Below are 23260 nucleotides of genomic sequence, written 5' to 3'. Positions count from 1 at the left end.
GGAGGCTGAGGCAGGGTAATCGCTTGAACCCAAGAGGCAGAGGTTGCAGTAAGCGGAGATTGTGCCACTGCACTCCAGCCTGGTGACAGAGCAATACTCCATCTAATATATATATATATATATATTTTTTTGGCCATGTTGCCCAGGCTGGTCTCGAACTCCTGGCCTCAAGTGCTCCTCCTGCCATAGCCTCCCAAAGTACAGGGATTATGGGCATGACCCCCTGAGCCCAGCTCCAGAAGACAGGTCTAACCCTCACCTACCCAAAGTCCTGTGTGCCCTGACTCCCATTGTTCTGGAACATTCTCTGCCCTTTCACACCTCAGGCTTCTGCTAGTGCTGGTTCCTTCCAATCCAGTGGCCCTACCTAGCCAGGCATGGGGGCTATGCCCCTTATGCTCCTAGTCCTGCTGCTAACGGCAGTGTCCGGTTTCTGGGAGAGCTGCAGATGAGCAGGTGGGGAGGCCGTGAGGGTGGGTGTCCCAAGCCCAGTGGAGGATCACAGAGCCACTCAGTGTCGCTGACCACCAGGGAGGGGTGGGGCAGTGTGTCATTGATGTGAGGCTCCTTAAGCATCAGTCTGTGAAGGGCCACCAGTGCCCCAAGCCCCTCAGGGAAGCAAGGACAGCCCCACCCGCTACCAGGCCTCACTAAGGAAACTCAGGGTCCTCGTCAGTGGGGCTGGGTTGGGGGAATGCACAAGATGGGGCCTCGGGAGGAAGCTCTGCAGGAGACACGTGCTTTCTTTGCACGAGCACTGGCTTGCTTGGGGGAAAGCAGGCCAGCCTGGAGCGGCCCTTCCCCACCCCATCTCCTTGGTCCTGTGCCTTTTCTGCCCTGGTATCTGGTCTGGGGTGTGCACCCCACTTCTGCCACCCATTTTGCACCTGCACGGGCAGGCTGGCTCCCTAGTTCCCAACAGGCCAAGCAGCCAGGCCCCTGGCCCAGCTTCCTACCCATCTCCACCTACCTCAGGACCTCCTCAGTCCCCCACACTCCTGGACCTCAGGTGGTGCCTCCAGAGCAAGCTCTGTCTGCACAGGGCTCTGCTGGGGTGCCTGGCTCTTTGGAGAGGCTGAGGCTGACCTAATGGGCCCTGGGCAGCAGCTGGCACAGAGGCCATCCTGGTTGGGACTCACCTCCAGGAGAAGCGTGTCTGGCAGGTACCGGTCCTTCCAGTGGTCGAGGAAGACCATGTCCAGCGTGTCCACATCATACTTCTTCTTCAGCTGGGGGATGATGTCCTGGGACGCCCCAACCACAACGGTGACCTGGAACAGTGCCTGTCAGTGCCCACGCCCACACAGGAGGCCATCCCTGCACACCCATACAACGGCGCCTGTCAGTGTCCACGCCCACACAGACAGGAGGCCATCCCTACACAGCCATACAACAGCGCCTGTCAGTGCCCACGCCCACACAGGAGGCCGCCCCTACACACCCATACAACAGCGCCTGTCAGTGCCCACGCCCACACAGACAGGAGGCCATCCCTACACACCCATACAACAGCGCCTGTCAGTGCCCACACCCACACAGGAGGCTGCCCCTACACACCGATACAACAGCGCCTGTCAGTGCCCACGCCCACACAGACAGGAGGCCATCCCTACACACCCATACAACAGCGCCTGTCAGTGCCCACGCCCACACAGACAGGAGGCCGTACCTACACACCCATACAAGCATTCATCAGTTTTCTTTTTTTTTTTTTTTTTGAGACGGAGTCTCGCTGTGTCTCCCAGGCTGGAGTGCAGTGGCGTGATCTCGGCTCACTGCAAGCTCCGCCTCCCGGGTTCATGCCATTCTCCCGCCTCAGCCTCCCGAGTAGCTGAGACTACAGGCGCCCGCCACCACGCCCGGCTAGTTTTTTGTATTTTTAGTAGAGACGGGGTTTCACCATGTTAGCCAGGATGGTCTCGATCTCCTGACCTCGTGATCCACCCGCCTCGGCCTCCCAAAGTGCTGGGATTACAGGCTTGAGCCACCGCGCCCGGCCACATTCATCAGTTTTCTTTAGGGTTCTGGGTGACATGGCCCCGCTATGTCCCTGCCCCTCCTCGTGCCACCTTGGCCATTTCCCCAGAGCTGTGAGACCACCCTCACCGAGCTGCTGGGGGGTCCTTCCTCAGCCCCAGGCTGGGAGGCACTGAGGGGCCTGGTGACAGTGGGTTTTCAATGAACGTGGTGTGAACCAGGCCCTCCCCGCCCACAGCCCTGGCCCTTCTTCCAGGTCTGACAGGCGGTCGGGCATGCGCACCTTGTCCTGCACGCCAGCGAAATCCACCATCCGCTGGGTGATGGCGGCGTAGTCAGGGTTGATCTCGATGGTGAGCAGCCTCGCACCCGGTGACAGCAGGCGGGCCATGCGCACAGCTGAGTAGCCACAGTAGGCCCCCAGCTCCAGCAGCATGGAGGGCTGGTGCTCCTGAATCACGGCGTCCACGATCTTGCCTGTGCAGGGTAGGGGACAGGGAAGAGGTGAGCACAGGCGGAAGGAGGGGAACTTGGATCCCTAGGCACGGCCCCCTACCTCTCCCAAACAGCAACAGCCCCTCCCAAATGCCCGGCCTCTGGCCCTCCTCTGCCCGCCCTCCCTACCTGCTGGAGGGATCTTTTACCTCCCTGGTGTCCCCAGCCCCAAGGACCTGGTCCCCACTGTGAGTACCCTTGGAGCTCCCATGGTCCCTTAGCCTCTATGCCCATGCTGGTCCCTGTCTGTTCCACTCTTCCTGGCTGGCCCCAGCGTGTCCTAACACAGAGCTGCCCTCTCTGAAACCCTGAACCACCCGCCCCCCCCTTGGCGCCCCGGGGCAGCACTAGTTGCCTGAGTAACTCCCTGAGTCCGGCAGCACATCCTGTGCCCCAGGCTGGAGTCCAGGCGGGGGCGGGCCCAGGAGAACCAGTCTGACTGGTCCCCAGGCAGGTCCCATGGTGGCCAGAGCAGAGTTCAAGGAGAACTGCACCACCATCAGACCCTGTGTGGGGGCCTGTTGTCCTGGGGCACAGGCAGCAGGGCCTGGAGGAATCATCAGGGACCCTGGCACCCTGGGACTCCAGAGGAACCCCCCAGCTCTATCTGGGCATATCCCAGGGTTCCCAGCCCCCTGGAAACGGGGTGATAACAGCTTCTCCGGTAAGGGCTTTGATGCCTGGTCCTGGGTCCCTGTCCCAGAGCTCAGCACCTGCCGGCCGGGACCCCACCTTTCTTGTCACCCACGTTCATGGCCCACTCCTTCTGCTGGCAGTAGGTGTCGATGGCCTCCACCACGCTCTGTGCATTCCCAGGCTCCGCATGCTGCAGCACGTGGTGCAGGATGCGCTGCTCCTTGGTGTCACCCATGAGCAGGTTGCGGATGGGCTGCAGGACGAACTCGTTCCAGCAGATAAGGCACAGGTCCCAGCCCCAGCGCCTCAGGATCAACAGCAGCACCACCAGCACCAGGCCCAGGAACACAGCCGCCAGCAGCAGAGGCGGGGCCTCCAGCATCTGCAGGGCGGGAGGGGAGGGGCGCCAGTGCTCTGTGCTCTTCCTGCTGTACCCACATGCCCCTCAGCTTGGAGTGCCACCATCGCCCCCTTGTGTTCGCAGAGGGGCAAGGTTCAGAGAAGCCAGCCATGTCCTCAGTTGCCTGACGTGTCAGTGCCAGGGAGCCAGCCTTCTCATGCCCTCGGGTGCCCTCGGGCGGACAGAGCAGGTGTGTGCCTCTGGCAGTCCTGTGTGGAGCCTGCAGGTCACACTCCCTGGCCCTGGGCGCTTCCCCAGGCAGCCCAGGGATCCTCTAAAACCACACAGAATACAGAAGCAGATGTGGACCCAGGCTGCTGTCTCCCAGCTGGCTTAGAGGACACCCAGGGGCAGGGAAGCCCCATGACCCAGAGTGGGGGGTAGTGAGGGGTGGCCCAAAGAGAGGCTGTATGGTACAGCCCCTCAGCCTCATGTGGTGAACCCATGCTGGTCACCCATGCTCTGGACGCCCCAGGGATTCGTGTGTCCCTTTCATTGAGTGTCCAAATAAGGACACTGGCAGTCCCCAGGCCAGGAACACCAGGACAGACCCACTCACCACTTCCCTTGGGGATGGCAACATGTGGCATGTCCCAGATGAGAAAGGCCAGCCCTGCTGCCCACCACAGTGTACCTCGTGGGGCACAGTGAAATGGCAAGTGACCCCACTTGAAACCTGTTTGAAATCCTCCTGGTGTGACCCTCCAGGCAGGTAGCCTGGGAACCAGACAGACAGAAGCCTGGTGAGGGAACCCAGCAGGCAGAGAGCAGAGCACAGGAGGCCTGAATCAGAAGCCCAGGGGTTCAGATCACAGACCCTAAAATGGGAAGGACACAAGGAAACTTCCTCTGGGGCCCCTGTGGTCACTCAGAGATCTTTCTGGGATGGGGCCCTGGACTCCCAGTGGCATAGGGGGTCCCAATGTCCGCTGGACGCTCCGTTTTAGAAAGGCACACCCAGGCGAGGAGGCAGGCCCAGGGCCGCAGAGGGGACACCCCTGGAGGCCAGCCTCAGGGCACCAGAGGACAGAGCAGAAGAGAACAGGGAAGCAGAGGCTCCGCCCTAGGGGGAGGCCATGTGGACACCAGGCTTCTAGGGGATTTCCCACCACGTGGCCTGTTTACACAGGCAGAGTGGACGTGTGCCCAGCAGACCTGTGCAAATGCACCGGGCTGGAATCTGTACCCACCCTGGCACTGCCCCAGCTTCCACTGGCCAACTCACCTTCAAAGCGCCTCCGAGCAGGTTCCAGCCCTCTGACTGCGGGAAGGGTCTGGGGTCTCTTTCTGTGAGCTCAGCAGCAAAGCAGATGTTATTTCTGTGGAAATCAATTTTGCCTTTGGATAATCATCAACAGAAACCCTAACCTGGCCATGACCAAGGTCCAGATATCTGAGCCCCTTCTCCGGACAGGGCTAGCCTGGCCTGAGCCTTCCCTAGCAGGGCGAACGCAGTGCTTCACCTTTCTGGCCTCAGAAGAGACAGCAGAAGGCCTCAGAGAGGCCAAGCGATATCCCTACTAGTGTCACCCAGCCAGAGACCCCAGGGGCAGTCTCCCAGTCCCTGTCCGCACTGCCCTGTGAGCACCTGCACCTCGTGAACCACACGAGGAGGGAACCACTTTGCTTAAGTTGTATTTCCCCTGAAGAATCTTTAGTAACTTGGAAATGTTGTGTAAGACCAAGGGCTAGTTTACCAAGAACATACACAAACCAGTAAGAAAAAGATGATGAAACAGATGGGTCACAGTGGCCAATATATGGCTCACAGGAAAAGGCCAAAGGCCAGAGCCCCAAGCAGGTGATGGAACCCGGTGCAGGGCTCAGTGCCAGCGGGGGTGCCCCTGACCACAGGTGCAGGAGTGTGAATCATGCCACCTTCTGCTGCTACCCTGGGGAAGGGTCCCAGGCCTGTAGGGAAACCCGTGGCCCACTATGTTTCCCTGCAGGGCAGGATGTGCCCACAGGGCTCGTGGGGAAAAAACAGGAGATGGCACTTCCCTAAGGACAGTGTCCTTATTCTGGCAGGAAGATGACAGGGAACCATGGTGGAGAGGGACCATGCAGACCTGAAGCAGCCAGAACTTTCCACCTTGCTCCTTTCTTCACGGTGGGGATTTCCTATGACACACCTTGTTGCTTGGTTTACTACTATTTATCTGCTATGGTTTACTTATCTATAATGACTACTACTAATATTTGTGTGGTCAGATAATGGGCCATTTTGTTTACTCTCCATATTTAAAAAACAGTAAGTGTTAGAAATAAACACCCCAAATTAAAAGGGCTATTCTGCTGAAACAGCAAATTACCTGGCAGACCTTGGAGTCCCAAATTATAAATCCAAATCTGCATAATACTTGAATTGTGTAAGAATTTGGTTTTTGAATCTCTAATCTCTAGGTTCATCTGTTCATAAATTTGCAAGCAGTGTCCCCTAGGGCCAAGTGGGAGGCAGCAGAGGGGAGGAGGCCACAGCAGGGAGGGGCCCTGAAGCCCTCTTCCTTTGCCCGGCAGGAGGGACCTGCCCACTCCACTCTGCAGGATGGGCCCAGCTGGTGCGAGGAGGCACCAAGTGCCCACCTGTCCCACCTGCCAGCGGCTCTGCGGCCAACTTGGCCCCATTGGCCAAGAGCCATGGGGGCTAGGGAAGTGCTCAAGGCCAAAGGCTCTTCGGCCAACTGGGCCCCAGTGGCCAAGAGCCATGGGGGCTGGGGAAGCTCAAGGCCAAAGGCTCAAAGGCCAACTGGGTCCCAATGGCCAAGAGCCATGGAGGCTGGGGAAGCTGAAGACCAAAGGCTCAAAGGCCAACACGCCCAGGCCCCCATGCAGCGCCTGGAGGCCACAGTGCCCACGGCCACCTCACAAGGCCCTCCAGTGCTGGGATTCCCTTGTGAGTGTGAGGTACTGACGCCCAGAGCAGGAGGACTGGCTGCCCCAGGCCACCAACAGAGTCCTGGCCCCTGCCCACCCCACCTCCCAACGGCCTCTCCCAGGCTAACCACCTCCGCTCCGACCCAGCCTTGTGGGGCCTCCCAGCCCACCCTCCTCTCTGCTTAGCCCAGCTGGTGCAGAAGGGGAGGCCCCGCCCACCAGGCCGGGAGGGAGGCGGGACCACATCCAAGTGACTTTGGGATCACGCCCACCCAGCCATGGAAGAGGGTGGGATCACGCCCACCTGACCATCCAAGGGCTGACCCTGCGCTGTCACTGGCCACTGCCCAGTTTCACAGGACGAAAGAGCAGATAAGTGAGGAAATAGAGGGCGGGTCCTGAAAAGCCGAGAATCAGGCCTCCCTTTAAAGAAAGTCAGGTAGAAACCCACCCACGCCACTCAGAGCTGCTCGGATGTTCCCAGCGCTGGGATTTTGCCCAGTCAGCCCTCCATGGGGAAAAGGAACAGCTCCTTTAGTTTGGGGTCCCAGGACTCGGGAGTGGGCATGCCAGCTCAGTGTCTGACTTGGGACCCCGTGATCCTATCACCCTACTTTGGCTGCGTGGTCTGGGGAGCGTCAAGAGTCCCCCTTACCTTACAGAGAGGCAACAAGAAACAGTTTTGAATGCCCCTGTGGTGGGGCGGGGGTGCAGGCCGGAGGACCGAGGGGAATCCTCTCTGCTTTTGTGTAGGTTTGAAATGTGCTTTTTTTTGTTTTGTTTTTTTGAGACAGGGTCTCACTCTGTTGCCCAGCCTGGAGTGCAGTGGTGTGATCACAGTTCACTACAGCCTCGACCTCCTGGGCTCAAGGGATCCTCCTGCCTCAACCCCCCCAAGTAGCTGGGATGACAGATGTGCACCACCCCCTACAACCGACCTTTTTTTTTTTTTTTTTGGTAGAGATGGGGTGGAGGGGGGTTCTCGATATTTTGCCCAGGCTGGTCTCCTGAGCTCAAGCGCTCCACCCCCTCTGCCTCCCAAACTGCTGGGATTACAGGCATGAGCCACTGTGCCCAGCTGGCTTTTTTTTTTTTTTTTTTAAGGAAAATAACAAGTGTTAGCAAGGATGTGATGAAATTGGAACCCTCTGGCATTGCTGGTGTGACTGCTGTGGAAAACAGTTTGGTAGTTCTTCAAAAAGTTAAACATGTGGTCAGACCTGGTGGCTCACGACTGTAATTCCAGCACTTTGGGAGGTTGGGACGGGAGGATTGCTTAATCCCAGGAGTTCCATACCAGTCTAGGCAACATGGCAAGACCCCATTTCTACAGAAAACTTAAAAATTAGCCAGGCATGGCGGTCCGTACCTGTAGTCCCAGATACTTGGGAGGCTGAGGCGGGAGGATCACATGAGCCCAGGAGGTTGAGGCTGCAGTGAGCTGTGATCCTACCACTGCACTCCAGCCTGGGCAACAGAGCAAGACCCCGTCTCAAAAAAAAAAAAAATTTAAACATGCTATGTACCCACAAATATTTAAAAATTCTTAAAAACCCACAAAAAATAAAAATAAAAAAAAGTTAAACACAGAACTACCATATGACCCAGCAAGACTGGTGTGGTGGCTTACACCTGTAATCCCAGCACTTTGGGAGGCTGAGGCGGGCGGATCACAAGGTCAGGATTTTGAGATAGCCCGGCCAATATGGTGAAACCCTGTCTCTACTAAAAATACAAAAATTAGCCAGGCGTGGTGGTGAGCACCTGTTAGTTCCAGCTGCTCAGGAGGCTGAGGCAGGAGAATAGCTTGAACCCAGGAGGTAGAGGTTGTAGGGAGCCGAGATTGCGCCAGTGCACTCCAGCCTGGGTGACAGAGCAAGATTAAAAAAAAAAAAAAAAAAAAAAAAGAACAAGACCATCCTGGCCAACATGGTGAAACCCTCTCTCTACTAAAAATACAAAAATTAGCTGGGCATGGTGGCATGTGCCTGTAGTCCCAGTTACTCGGGAGGCTGAGGCAGGAGAATCACTTGAACCCGGGAGGCAGTTGCAGTGAGGTGAGATTGCACCACTGTACTCCAGCCTGGGCGGCAGAGTGAGACTCCATCTCAAAAAAAAAAAAAAAAAGATAGCTAGAAACTGACTTTGCTCCCTTTGCAAAGATCTGGGGTCCGTCAGTTTTGCTCATTCTGCTATCACCTCTGTCTGAAGAGTGACTGACACTTTGGTCTCTATTCACCCACATCTTCCTGCTCAGGAAAGTGTCTTTCTCCTCCTCCAGGGAGGAGAAAGATAGCTACCAGGGGTCACGGAGAGAAAGACTGGGCTGCACAGCAAGCTCAGGAGACCTCGGGTTGTGCCCTGAAACGGCTGTGCATCCTCCGTTCTCCATAGGGGGCCAACATGCGGCGGCAGCGATCCCCGGAAAAACCACTGGCCATTTGGGGCACAATGTCCTCGCTATTCCAGAACACAGAACCAATGCTAACAGCCCCCTGCACACTGAGAGTCACTGTGGCTTGGACATGCCTCATTCTGCCCTCACAGGGCTGGTGGCCCAGTTGGGGAGACAAGCGTAGAGCCACAGGCGTGATGACAAACAGGACACAGATGGCAGGAAGAAGGCCAGTTCTCAGCGTTTACACACACGGGCAGCCCTGCTCTGCACACAGGTCCCCCATGGAGGCTGCAGAGGGCCCTGCCTGAGACTTGCTCAACAGGGCTGGAAACCTCCCAGCAAAGGCCGGAACTGCTGCAAGCAGCCCTGCCCTTCGGGGCTGATCCCGTGTGATAAAGGGGGACCAGGATTCTGGCAGGGGATTTGACTGCGATCCAGTAATCCAGGGAGAGCCGGTACAGGTGCTTAAAGACAAGCCGGGCAGCACCAAGTAGGCCACACGCTTGGGCAGGGCCTGTGGACAGGCTGAGAGGACACCTGGAGGCCGGCCTGGGAGATCCCACAGGCTGCAGCCTGGCCCCACGCTCATCTGTGGACCCAGGGGCTGGCCACTCATCTCCATCCAGCCTCTGGGAATCTAAAGGAATGACCAGAAGTTTAATGGCCACAAAATACCCATCGAGCCAGGCATGGTGGCGTGCCTGTAGCTGCAGCTACTCAGGAGGCTGAAGTGGGAGGATTGTTTGGGCCCAGGAGTTGGAGGCTGCAGTGAGCTGTGATTGCACCACGGCACTCCAGCCTGGGCAACAGAGACATTGTCTCTAAAACACCACCACCACCATCTACCAACACCGCAATACAAACGCCATCAAATCCAGATGGGGCCTCGCCTCTCTCTGGCAGCACTCTGGGAGTGTCCCTGTCCTGCTACTGTCTCATACCGCCCAGTACAAGAATCTGTCATTTCGCCAACCTGCAGAGAGGAAGGAGGAGGCAGAGGACTAATCTCTCGCCCCATGACACCTGAGAAGAGGTGAGACAGTGCACCTGCCCTGGGCACCCTGTGAGGGGCCTAGCTGCTATTTCTATAAATGAAGCTTTATCAGAACGCACAGTCAACCAGGCGTGGTGGCTCACGTCTGTAATCCCAGCACTTTGGGAGGCTGAGGCGGGTGGATCACCTGAGGTCAGGAGTTCAAGAACAGCCTGACCAACATGGTGAAACCCCAGTCTCTACTAAAACTACAAAATTAGCCGGGCATGGGGGTGCATGCCTGTAATCCCAGCTACTTGGGAGGCTGAGGCAGGAGAATCGCTTGAACTCAGGAGGCGGAGGTTGCAGTGAGCTGAGATCGTGCCATTACACTCCAGCCTGGGCGATAAGAGTGGGAATGCGTCTCAAAACAAAACAAAACAAAACAAAAAACACACAATTGCACACACATTGTCCGTGGCTGCTCTCACCCGACCATGGCAGAGGTGAGCAGTTGCAACAAAGACTGCACCCTACATGGGGAAAGGGGCTGGTGTGGAAGGGAAGGGGTCAGAATGGAAGGTCAGAGGGCCAGGCAGAGGACAGACTCCTGTAGCCTCCCCTGCCTGCTGGTATCCTCAGTGGGGCCAGGCCCCCAGGCTCAGGGGAAGGAATTTTTTTTTTTTTTTTTTTTTGACTCAATACGTAAGAGCTAAAGGGAAGACTTTCACACGGGCTGCACACCTGCTTCAAGCCAGGTGCTGCAGGGACCACGGGGACTTTGTCTTCACAGACACACCAAGAGGCGGATGCAAGGGCTGGGCTGAGAAAGGCAAGAGGCTGCACTGCACCTGCAGATCCACAGCCCCAGGGGACCAGCTCGGCTGTCCCTGCCTGTGGGGCCCCTCCACTCCTTTACCGTGGCCCCACCGGGGCCCCCTCCCCTCCCTTCCATAGGCCAGACCTGCATGGTGGTCGCACATTCGCTTTATCCTTCAAGGGCGTTCTCCCGGTCACATCTGATTCTGCCTTGGCACCTGCTTGGAGGCCCCCTGCAGGTCAACCTGCTCATGCAGCAGGAGCTCAGCGTCCCGGCTCCCAGCAGAGGGCAGGCCTGGGGCAAGAGTATAGGCTGGCTCGGCTCAGTGTGGAGGGGACAGAAAGGACAGGGATGCCTTTAGGGAGGGACAGAAAGGACCTGGGTATGCCTAGTGGGGTGACGTGCCAGCCTGGCCAACATGGTGAAACCCCGCCTCTACTAAAAATACAAAAATGAGCCAGGCGTGGTGGCGGGCGCCTGTAGTCCCAGCTACTCAGGAGGCTGAGGCAAGAGAATGGTGTGAACCCGGCAGGCGGAGCGTGCAGCGAGCCGAGATCACGCCACTGCACTCCAGCCTGGGTGACAGAGAGAGACACCGTCTCGAGAAAACAACAACAAAAAAACAAAGCCCGGGCATCAGGACCAGGCTCTAGGCCAAGCCTGCGTCCAGACCTCACTGGGTGTGAGTGGAATCTGACCTCCTCATTGCTCTCCCCAAGGCTGGGTGGCAGCCCTACCCCCAGCACCCAGGCCATGAGGCCCGAGGCCCACCATGGCAGCAGCCTGGACAAAGACTCCCCCATCACACTCCAGCCAGGCTCCTCTGAGCACGTTTCTTAGCTGAGCCTCACCTTGGCCTATCAGTCCTTGAACAAACACTAACGAAGCTGCTGCTGCTTCACTTTTTTTTTTTTTTTTTTTTGAGAACGAGTCTCGCTCTGTCGCCCAGGCTGGGATCTCAGCTCACTGCAAGCTCCGCCTCCCGGGTTTACGCCATTCTCCTGCCTCAGCCTCCTGAGTAGCTGGGACTACAGGTGCCCGCCACCTCGCCCGGCTAGTTTTTTGTATTTTTTAGTAGAGACAGGGTTTCACCGTGTTAGCCAGGATGGTCTTGATCTCCTGACCTCGTGATCCGCCCGTCTCGGCCTCCCAAAGTGCTGGGATTACAGGCTTGAGCCACTGCGCCCGGCCTTCATTTTTAAATTAATTAATTAATTTATTTGAGATGGACTCTGTCACCCAGACTGGAGTGCAGTGGCACGATGCAACCTCTGCCTCCTAGGTTCACTGCAACCTCTGCCTCCTAGGTTCAAGCAATTCTCCTGCCTCAGCCTCCTGAGTAGCTGGAATTACAGGCTCACACCACTATGCCCAGCTAATTTTTGTATTTTTAGTAGAGGCAAGGTTTCACCATGTTGGTCAGACTGGTCTTGAACTCCTGACCTTGTGATTCGTCCACCTCGGCCTCCCAAAGTTCTTGGATTACAGAAGAATTACGATTACGCCTTGGATTACAGGCGTAAGCCACCGCGCCTGGCCCTTTTTTTTTTTTTTTGAGATGGAGTCTTGCTCTCTCGCCCAGGCTGGAGTGCAGTGGCCGGATCTCAGCTCACTGCAAGATTACAGGCTTGAGCCACCGCGCCCGGCCTTTTTTTTTTTTTTTTTTTTTTTAAAAAGAGAGTCTCCCTCTGTTGCCCAGACTGGAGTGCAGTGGCATGATCACCTCTGCCGCCCAGGCTGGAGTGCAGTGGCATGATCACCTCTGCCGCCCAGGCTGGAGTGCAGTGGTGCAATCAGCTTGCTGCAACCTTGAACTCGTGGGCTCCAGCAGTCCTCCCACTTCAGCCTCCTGAGTAACTGGGACTACACTGGGGCATGCCACAGTGACTGGCTAATTTAAAAAAATTATTTTTGTAGAGACAGCGTCTTGCTTCATTGCCCAGGCTGGTCTTAAACTCCTGGCCTCAAGTGATTCTCCAGCCTCAGCCTCCCAAAGTGCTGGGATTACAGGTGTGAACCATACTGCACATGGCTTCTAACAGCTCAAGGCCACATTCCTAAAATGATCCCAGCCCCCTTCAAAGCGCTTGCCTGAGAAATTCACGGCTACCAAGAGAATTTTCTGTGTGTTCCAGCCAACACCTGAAGATGGGGCCCCTGTCTCCCAGTCTCTGTGGGATTGGGGGCCTGACTTCAGTAAGCCCCCGTGGCAAACCTAGATCGGTTTCCCAAGGCTAACCCTCCCTACCTGCTTTTGGTAATGTTCCACTTTCCTCACTCCTGAGTCCCTGCTGTTCTTCCTCCCCACTCCCCACTTCTTTGCACAAATCAGAGGGGAGCTCGGCTCTCTCCCCTCCTGTCACTGGTCACCAAATATTATAATTTCTGTCCTTACCACTTTAATGTCTGGCTGTGTTTCTCTGTGATCAGGGGTCAGGACTTGGATCTGGATGGGAACCACCATCCGACCGACCCTCGGATGCAACAACCGGAGCCCGCATCGATCCATGTTATCTCCACTCTGCCTGCTCATGCGGGAGTGACATGGTTTGACTTGTGACCCAATGCTCCGGAAGAACATCGGATGCAGCAGTGAGGACAGACATTGCTTCTTATGATTCTGAGTAAGGCTCTGAGGTGCCGAGAGTCCCAGGCTTCTTCTGAACGGTACCTACCTCCTGGGCTGGAAGTTCTTCCTGGCGTCTCGTTCCCAGAGGGGAATCACTCCTGACTCCTGGTGGAGCTGTCTTGCCCGCTCTGTTCTGTGTTCCTGCTCCTTCCGTGGGAGCTTCTTACTGGAGCCCTGCTGATCACGCCCTCTGTACTACTTTAATCAGCATATGAAAACAAAACTGCGAAGAACAACAAGCAGTTGTTCCTTGTTGATGTGGCTTTACCAAGGATAATTTGGAAGTCAGTGGCTCCTTTGGGATACCTGAGATCTCCCCAAACTAGCTCCTCTCAGGCCTCTCCCTTCCGATCACCTCCACACCCCCCTACTTTCTCTGGAAGGAGACACCCCCTTCAAGTCTGGCCTCCTCCACCCCTCAGCCCCCGTTGCAGGCCTCTCTCTTCCCCTCCGGCCCCTCAACTCCCCACGGTCCCTGGAACTTTAGGCTTCCTGCTCCATCAGGGGCTCGCAGGGCCTCAGGGACCCACAAAAGCAACCAGCTGAGCTCACTGGAAACATGCAGTCAGTCATCTAGCAGGCAAAACAAGTCGTAAAGGTCATATCCACAAATACAGGTAGAAAGTCTTCCCCTCACACTGAGCAAGTGTCCCTTAATTTGCCCAATTTGCCAGAAACACAGTTCGGATAAACATATAAAACAGGGCTGGGTGGTGGCTCACACCTGTAATCCCAGCACTTTGGGAGGCCAAGGTAGGTAGATCACTTGAGGCTAGGAGTTCAAGACCAGCCTGGGCAGCACAGGTAGACCCTGTCGCTACCAAAAAAAAAAAAAGAAAAAAAAAAAGAAAAAAAAAAGAAAAGAAAAATATATAAAATAAAGTAAAAAAAAAAAAGTGAGAACTAGCTCTTATATAAACTAGTGAGTTGTGTTTTGTTAACTGCATTTGATAATATATTGGCCTAAAAAGGCTCCCAAGATCTTTTCAGTAACTTTCAACCTCAGAGTCACACTAAGTGAAGTTAGATAATAGACATTCATTGAATATCTAAATAATACCTGAACAGGAGAAAGTGCTGGAACATTCATTATTAAGCATAACTTTTTGTACTTTTTGTCTTCTTTATATGGTACAGACTGGCTAGAGGTATTCTGGCCTGTTAACAAACATGTTCTTGGCACTTTTGTACTATAAAAAGGAGATTATAAGATAGTATATTCATAAAATTTGCTAATAAACTGCTAAATGACAGACAATTTCCAATTGTCTTCTTCCTACTTTTCTCTGTAAAATACAAGTATGGCCAGGCGTGGTGACTCATGCCTGTAATCTCAGTGCTTTGGGAAGCTGAGGTTGGAGAATTACTTGAGCTCGGGAGTTCAAGGGTGCAGTGAGTCCTGGGCAACACAGCAAGACTGTCTCTTAAAAAAAAAAAAAATACCGGTTACTAATGTTTAAAAATTATAATCAATATATGAAAACAAAACTCCTAGAAACAATAAGAATGAGGGAAACAATTTTGTATACAAAGTATGAGAGGAAAATAGGATGTGTTTTTATATGAAAAGTATGCAAAGAATGTAGACTGTTTTTGTTAAAGAAAGGGATGTAATTTTATCCTGAAGTAAAATTACAAAAAGAGGAAAAATATAGGACAAAGCGTGAATGGCCCAGGAATTCGAGACAAGCCTGGGTAACTGGTGAAACCCTGTTTCTATTAAAAAAAAAAAAAATTATTAGCCTGGTGTGGTGGTACATGCCTGTAGTCCCAGCTACTTGGGAGGCTGAGGCAGCAGGATCGCTGGAGCCCAGGAGGTCGAGGCTACAGTGAACTGAGATCTCGCCACTGCACTCCATCCTGGGTGACAGACTGAGATTCTGTCTCAAAACAAAACCAAACGTGAATGGATACAGAAAGTTATCCCTGTGTTTCCCAGGCTGGTCTTGAACTCCTGGCCTCAAGAAAGTCTGCAGAAAAGAATCGTTATGTTATGAGGTCAAAGCTGGCTAGAATTGATCTCATAATCATTGAATGTATTTATGTACAAAGTTTCTTTTTTTTTTTTTTGAGACGGAGTCTCGCTCTGCCGCGCAGGCTGGAGTGCAGTGGCCGGATCTCAGCTCACTGCAAGCTCTGCCTCCCGGGTTCACGCCATTCTCCTGCCTCAGCCTCCCGAGTAGCTGGGACTACAGGCGCCCGCCACCTCGCCCGGCTAGTTTTTTGTACTTTTTAGTAGAGACGGGGTTTCACCGTGTTAGCCAGGATGGTCTCGATCTCCCGACCTCGTGATCCGCCCGTCTCGGCCTCCCAAAGTGCTGGGATTACAGGCTTGAGCCACCGCGCCCGGCCAGCCAGCTACTTTTTGTATTTTTAGTAGAGACGGGGTTTTGCCATGTTGGCCAGCCTGGTCTTAAACTCCCAATCTCAGGTGATCTGCCCTCCCAAAATGCTAGGATTATAGGCATGAGCCGCCGCACCCGACCTAAATTTTTTTCAGCGACAGAGTCTCACTCTGTTACCGAGGCTGGAGTGCAGTGGTACAATTACAGCTCACCGCAGCCTTGAACTCCTGGGCTCCAGTGATCCTCCTGCCTCAGTCTTCAGGGTACATGGGACTACAGACATGTACCACCAGCCCAGCTAATTTTTCTTTTTTTTTTTTTTGTAGAGACAGGGCCTCAGCATGTTTCTCAGGCTGGTCTCAGACTCCTGGGCTCAGGCAATCCTCCTTCCTCGGACTCCCAAAGTATTGGGATTATAGGCGTGAGCCACTGCATGTGGCCTATGACATTGTCTTGATCGCAAACTGACTTGAGATTTCCTGGAGGGCCCCTGAAGACCTCAGAGGATCTGTCCTGTGACCTTGTAAGAGAGATGTTAAACTAACTAGGTTTATTTCTTTTTTATTTATTTTTTTTTTGAGACGGAGTCTCGCTCTGTCGCCCAGGCTGGAGTGCAGTGGCCGGATCTCAGCTCACTGCAAGCTCCGCCTCCCGGGTTTACGCTATTCTCCTGCCTCAGCCTCCCAAGTAGCTGGGACTACAGGCGCCCGCCACCTCGCCCGGCTAGTTTTTTGTAATTTTTTAGTAGAGATGGGGTTTCACCGTGTTAGCCAGGATAGTCTCGATCTCCTGACCTCGTGATCCGCCCGTCTCGGCCTCCCAAAGTGCTGGGATTACAGGTTTGAGCCACCGCGCCCGGCCACTAGGTTTATTTCAATGGCAAATTTTGTGGGCAGCAAGGCACCCAGGTGCCGAGGCAAGAGACCAAGGGCACAAGCTGTTCCAGTATAATAAAGAAAATATATCAAATAAGAAGAGTTACACTAGATACAGATTATAGATATGATTATATATCAATATCATTAATCATTAGTTTGTAGCAATTACTCTTTATTCCAATATTATAATAATCCTCGCTCTACAATCATAACCTAGGAGAAACCAAGCCATACAGTGATAGGAGCTGAAGGGACACGGTGAGAAGTGACCAGAAGACAAGAGTGTGAGCCTTCTGCTATGCCCGGACAGGGCCACTAGAGGGCTCCTTGGTCTAGTGGTAACGTCAGCGCCTGGGAAGACGCTGGTTACCTAGCAGACCTTGGTCTAGTAACCAGACCTTGGTCTAGCGGTAGCGTCAGTGCCTAGAAAAAGCACCCCTTACTTAGCAGACCGAGAAAGGGAGTCTCCTCCCTTTCTCAGGGGAGTTAGAGGAGACTCTACTCCACCATCTCTTGTGGAGGGTCTGACATCAGTCAGGCCCGCCCGCAGTTATCCGGAGGCCTAACCGTCTCCCTATGATGCCGTACTTCAGCGGTCACGCTCCCGGTCCGCCTTCATGTTCCATCCTGTACACTTGGCTATGCCTTCTAAATAGCAGTAACAAAATTAGTGAAAGTACTAAAAGTCTCTGAAATACAGAAATAATGGCGTAAGCTGTCTCCTCTCTCTCTCTGCCTCAGCTGCCAAACAGGGAAAGGCCCCCTGTCCAGTGGACACGTGACTCACATGACCTTACCTATCATTGGAGATGGCTCACACTCCTTACCCTGCCCCCTTGCCTTGTATCCAATAAATAACAGTGCAGCCTGGCATTTGGGGCCACTACCAGTCTCTGCACCTTGGTGGTAGTGGTCCCTGGGCCCAGCTGTCTTTTCTTCTCTTTGTCTTGTGTCTTTATTTCTACGATCTCTCATCTCTGCACACGGGGCAAAAAACCCACAGACCCTGTAGGGCTGGTCCCTACATAATTTCATGCAACGTGCTGTCAAATAAAAAATGCTATTTAGGGCCAGGCGTGGTGGCTCACGCCTGTAATCCCAACACTTTGGGAGGCAGAGGTGGGTGGATCATCTGAGGTGAGGAGTTCAAAACCAGCCTGGCCAACATGGTGAAACCCTGTCTCTACTAAAAATACAAAAATTAGCCCAGTGTGGTGGTGGGCACCTGTAGTCCCAGCTACTCGGGAGGCTGAGGCAGGATAATTGCTTGAACCAGGGAGGCAGAGGTTGCAGTGAGCTGAGATCGTGTACTCCAGCCTGGGTGACAAGAGCAAAACTCTGTCAAAAAAAAAAAAATAATAATAATAATGCTATTTAGGCCTTGTTAGAAGTTAACACAGCAGGCTGGTGTAGTGGCTCATGTCTGTAATCCCAGCACTTTGGGAGGCCGAGGCGGGTGGATCACGAGGTCAGGAGATCGAGACCATCCTGGCTAACACAGTGAAACCCCGTCTCTACTAAAAATACAAAAAATTAGACAGGCGTGGTGGCAGGCACCTGTAGTCCCAGCTACTTAGGAGGCTGAGGCAGGAGAATGGTGTGAACATGGGAGGCGGAGCTTGCAGTGAGCTGAGATCCTGCTACTGCACTCCAGCCTGGGCGACAGAGCGAAACTCCGCCTCAAAAAAAAAGAAACCTTTCCGTTTTCCTTAACCTATCAATGACTCGTAATATTATAGTAAATGATACTTCTCTAAACAAAATTGAAGCAATTATCTTTTTCTTCCGGCCTGATCCCTCCAAAAATCAGAAACTATTATTGAGTATTCCTATTTTCATGGCAATATAGTTATCGCATAACTTCAATAAGAATCTGTTCTCCTTGTAACAGGACACAATTGGAAACACTGGCTATATTACCAAGGCTTGGACTGGAATGTCCTGTTTGAGAATGATGTACATAGAATCAGGTATGACCAGATGGCTTTCAGGTTGACTTTGTGGAGCCATTGCTTGCAAAGAGCTCTTGAAAAATCTGGCCTGGTATCTGTCTTAAGGGGTTCTTGGTCTTACAACTGAGTAAGGAAAGTCTCTTCCAAATATCCCAAGGTTCCGAGGCCCAGGAACCTTGGGATATTTCAGGGACCTCAAGAAGAGAGGAATTCACGCAAATCTGTAGGCACTGCAGGTGAAGTCTGGCTGGAAGTTCTTGGCTTGGCTTCCTAACCTCAAAAGGCTTTTAAAAGCTCAATCTAAGATTCCCTATCAAAAGTTTCAGCAAACTTAAAAAGGCCTGTGTGGTCAATTACCATTCGTGCTGCATTTGTGTAAATAATCAGGCCAAATTTAATGAGACCAGAATTACTTGGTAAATAAGAATAATCTTACTTTGATTATCTTCAATCAAAAAGGGAAGTAAAGAGAAATGCTATGCTTCAGTGGAGAAATATAACACCCTCTTGGGAGTTATCAGATCCTAATCTAGTTCACTCTTTGAGGTGTTTTTTTTTTTTGTTGTTGTTGTTTTTTGAAATGGAGTCTCACTCTGTCACCCAGGCTGGAGTGCAGTGACGTGATCTCAGCTCCTTGCAAGCTCTGCCTCCTGGGTTCACACCATTCTACTCCCTCAGCCTCCCGAGTAGCTGGGACTACAGGCGCCCGCCACCACACCCGGCTAATTTTTTGTATTTTTAGTAGAGACGGGGTTTCACTGTGTTAGGCAGGATGGTCTTGATCTCCCGACCTTGTGATCCACCCGCCTTGGCCTCCCAAAGTGCTGGGATTACAGGTGTGAGCCACCACACCCAGCCTAATTTTTTTTGAGACGGAGTTTCGCTTTTGTTGCCCAGGCTAGAGTGCAGTGGTGCGATCTTGGCTTACTGCAGCCCCCCCACCTCCCAGGTTCAAGCGATTCTCCTGCCTCAGCCTCCTGAGTAGCTGGGATTACAGGTATGCACCACCACGCCTGGATAATGTTTTGTAATTTTAGTAGAGACAGGGTTTTGCCATGTTGGCCAGGCTGGTCTTGAACTCCTGGACTCAGCTGATTTGCCCACCTCGGCCTCCCAAAGTGCTTGGGATTACAGGCATGAGCCACAGGGCCCGGCCTATCCTTGAGGTTTTATGATCTGCCTGTTTTCTTGGACTGTCACTGCCTTCCTACACGCCAGCCCTTACCAAATCCTCCCATCTACTTTCCTTCAGTATCTGGCTACCTACCACTCTCTCCAGACTGACATTTCCAATTTGTCTCCTCGCTGACTTGGTGTCACCAAGAACTCAAATCCCCACTGGGACTCAGGTGGTCTTGTAGCTGCCCTTTGCCCCCAGGATCTGAAAAAAAAGCCCTGCAGATTGAAGCTGGAAAGCTTGATATAAACTTGAAAGAACTCAGCACCACAACAGATTATCCACGGGCAGCCTTTGGTCTGGAGCCGCTGCCACACAGACCGCCCAGGAAGACCCCCCTCCAGCTCCTGCATGCCCCATGTTCTCTCCAGGAAGTAACCACAACTGGGATACCGATGCCTATGCCATCATCACAAACTTCACACCACACCCCAGGAAATCCCTGAGTGCCCCTGCTGGCCTCCTTAGGGCCCCAGGGCCGGAAACCTCAACTGCTGCCCTGTAGGCTCAAAAACTGGGTTTATCGACAGCTTCAACCATTCATCTTTGTTTTTCTTTCTTCTTTTTTTTTTTTTCCTTAAGATAGGGCTTCTTTCTGTTGCTCAGGCTGGAGTATACAGGCACGATCACGGCTCACGGCAGCCTCCACCTCCCAGACTCAAACGATCTTCTCACCTCAGCCTCCCAAGTAGCTGGAACTAAAGGCCCATCCCACCACGCTGGGCTAACTTTTTAATTTTTTGTAGAGATGGGGTCTTTATGTTGCCCAGGCTGGTTTCAAACTCCTGGCCTCACATGATCCTCCTCGGCCTCCAAAAGTGCTGGGATTACAGACAGGAGCCACCGTGCCCAGCCTGCTACTATTTTTGTTTCCTCTAAATGCCTGACTGCTTCCATCATCCAGCAAAAATCCTTTGCTACCAAGTCTCAACAGATGGTCCCGCTGGTACTTTATGAACACAACACAGAACAGAAAATGGAGGGTGTCAGGCTTCTGAGCCCAAGCTAAGCCATCACATCCCCAGTGACTTGCACGTATACATCCAGATGGCCTGAAGCAACTGAAGATCCACGGAAGTGAAAATAGCTTAACTGACGACATTCCACCATTGTGATTTGTTTCTGCCACACACTAACAGATCGATGTACTTTGTAATCTCCCCCATCCTAAAAAAAGTTCTTTATAATCTCTTCCACCCTTAAGAAGTTTCTTTATAATTCTCCCCACCCTTGAGAATGTACTTTGTGAGATCCACCCCTGCCCCCAAAGCACTGCTCTTAACTTCACCGCCTATCCCAAAACCTATAAGAACCAATGATAATCCCACCACCCTTTGCTGACTCCTTTTTCGGACTCAGCCCGCCTGCACCCAGGTGAAATAAACAGCCATGTTGCTCACACAAAGCCTGTTCGGTGATCTCTTCACACGGACATGTGAAACAAAGGGGGTACTGTTGAGAGGAAAGAAGCATGTCTCTGCTCTTCTTGCACAGGAGGGGTACTGACAAAGACCCTCCCTCCCCACACTCCAGCCAGGCTCCTTGGGGTCCCCTTCTCCACTGGGCCTCGCCCTGGCCTATCTAGACTGGAACGAACACTAACAGCTCCTAACAGCTCCAGGCCACATTCCCAGAACGATCCTAGCACCCTTTAAAAGTGTCTGCCTGAGAAGCTCAAGGCTGCCACAAGAATTTCCTGTGTGTTCCAGCCAACACCTGAGGATGGGGCCCCTGTCTCCCAGTCTCTGTGGGAGGTTGGGGGCCTGACTTCGGTAAGTCCCAGTGGCAAACCCAGATCAGTTGGTTCCACAGGGGCTAACCCTCCCTTCCCGGTTTTGGTGATTTTCTATTTCCCTAACTCTACTGAGTCCCCACCCCTTCCCACTCCCTCACTCTCCCTTTAAACTCCAGGCACGTCTAGTCAAATCAGCATGGAGCCAGCTTTTTCTCATGTTGTCAGTAGTTACCAAGTAAAAGCTGTTTTTTCTCCATTAACTAGTGTCTCACTGGGCTCTGCAGGGCAGCTGCTATGGTCCCTCAGGCTTGGGGGGTCACTTTAAACAATAAACAGCAACAGGACACAAAAATCCCCCGGTGGAAAAATCCAAAAAGCAGGTCTGTTAGCAAGGCAAGCCCAAAGTGACTTCCCCTTTCTCTACCATTCCCACGTGGTCCTGCGCACCACACAGCCCCCTACCCTGTGGAGTCCTGGGCCCCTTCCTGGTGGAGCAGCCATTCTCTTGCAGGGAAAGGCCCTGGGGTTCCCCAAGGCCTCCAACAGGGAACCTGTTGGAGAGGTCACCAAGGCCCTCTGAATCTGGGGCTCCTCAGACCCTCCCCCAGGCCCCCTGCAACTCTCCAGCTCTAAGAGTCTGATCCCAGCCCAAGGACCAAGTGGGACCCTCCCCTGTGATTCTGCCACACCCTCACCAGGTCAAGCCCTACTCCAGGGATAGGCTTATCCTCCTGGTCTGGACCCCCAACCCAGTCTTGAAGCGGGATCTCCCAGGGCTATCTAAAGCCCCTCACCTCAGCACAGATCTTCAACCTCAGCCTTCCACAAGGAGTCTGGGGATCCCACCCCGGTCCAAAGATCCCCACCCAAGGTCCGAATTCCCCACCCCCATCCGGAGCTCCTCAACACAGGTTCGGAGACCCCCACCACAGGTCGGATCCCTTCACTGAGGTCCAAATTCTTCACTCCCCATCCAGGGCTCCCCACCCCAAGTCAGATCCCTCACCCCAGGTCCAGAGACCCTCACCGAAAGTCAGATCCCTTTACAGCGCTTCGAATTCCCCAGTCCCCATCCACATCCCCCACCCCAAGTCCGGAGAACCCCACCCAAAGTCAGATCCCTTCACAGCGGTCCGAATTCCCCACACCCTATCCCAATGTTCCACCCTAGGTCTGAAGGCCCCCGCCGCGAATCCTGCCCCATTCGGCGGGGTTCTGGCTCTGGCCGGCGCTCTCACCTCTACCGCGGCGGCGCGCCCGGGACTGGACCTGCCCCGGTCCGGCGCAGGCAGCGCGGCGGGCAGCCCCAGCCGCCCGAGAAGCCCCGCGAGGATGGCGGCGATGGCGGTGGCGCTGCGGGGATTAGGAGGGCGCTTCCGGTGGCGGACGCAGGCCGTGGCGGGCGGGGTACGGGGCGCTGCGCGGGGCGCGGCAGGTAGGATGGGGTCGGGGCGTCCCCGTGGTAGGTGTCCGCGCGGCCGGGGTGTCCTCGTGAGGGTGTCCGCGCGGCGGTGGCCGGGGTGTCCCCGTGGGGGTGCCCACGCGGGGGTGTCCATACACCGGCCTCTTGGTCTAGTCTTGCTCAGGAGTTCGGGCTGCTTCTAGCCACAGGCAGCCCCCTTCCCAGATGGGGAAACTGAGCCCAGCCTTGTCTAAGGTCCTGCTGTGCTGGCTGCACCTGTGATCTCCCGGAGCTGGTGTCCCAGTAACAACTACAGTTCTGAAGATGATGATATCCCACTTCCTGAGGTCACCAGCCGCCGGCCCCACTGGCCAGACTTCCCACGTTCTTCCCAGACCCCTAGTAGACTCTAGAGGTTAGAGGCTGCACAGAGCAAGGGGAGGATACACACTCATCCTCCTGGAGCCCCTGAGGAACAGTTGACCAAATCCGGACGATAATTATAACTGAGCACTTGAAGCAGACGCTGGGTGTCTGGTCACTCAGGAGGGTTCAAACCTCACCGTGTA

At 53.9% G+C, this 23260-nt stretch overlaps 2 protein-coding genes across 8 annotated transcripts in view; one reads left to right on the top strand and one right to left on the bottom strand.

Annotated features, from left to right (window-relative positions):
* LOC105480715 (catechol-O-methyltransferase) overlaps positions 1–22662 on the bottom strand; it is a 28348-nt gene extending 5686 nt beyond the window's left edge. Inside the window, exons 1-6 of one of the 5 annotated variants that reach the window (XM_011739839.2) lie at positions 22528–22645; positions 13249–13425; positions 4734–4827; positions 3205–3490; positions 2261–2454; positions 1140–1271 (exon numbers count right to left, since the gene is read on the bottom strand). In XM_011739839.2, the coding sequence (XP_011738141.2) occupies positions 1140–1271; positions 2261–2454; positions 3205–3490 (612 nt within the window). In that variant the 5' untranslated portion in view covers positions 4734–4827; positions 13249–13425; positions 22528–22645. Of the gene's footprint in view, positions 1–1139; positions 1272–2260; positions 2455–3204; positions 3491–4733; positions 4828–10717; positions 10740–13248; positions 13576–19644; positions 20929–22527 lie in introns of those variants that run through there. The other 4 variants (XM_011739840.3, XM_011739842.2, XM_071080019.1 and 1 more) reach the window with 4 other exon arrangements.
* Positions 22596–23260, top strand: part of LOC105480714 (thioredoxin reductase 2) — a 68336-nt gene continuing 67671 nt past the window's right edge. For 2 of the 3 annotated variants that reach the window (XM_011739835.3, XM_011739837.3), the window contains exon 1: positions 22622–22724. In XM_011739835.3, the coding sequence (XP_011738137.1) occupies positions 22622–22724 (103 nt within the window). Of the gene's footprint in view, positions 22725–23260 lie in introns of all 3 variants that reach the window. The other variant, XM_011739836.3, reaches the window with a different exon arrangement.

The sequence above is a fragment of the Macaca nemestrina genome, chromosome 15 (assembly GCF_043159975.1).
Source record: "Macaca nemestrina isolate mMacNem1 chromosome 15, mMacNem.hap1, whole genome shotgun sequence".
NCBI classification, from domain to species: Eukaryota; Metazoa; Chordata; class Mammalia; order Primates; family Cercopithecidae; genus Macaca; species Macaca nemestrina.
The sequence above is the reverse complement of the archived record's forward strand: the minus strand, read 5'-3'. Positions and strand labels throughout refer to the sequence as shown.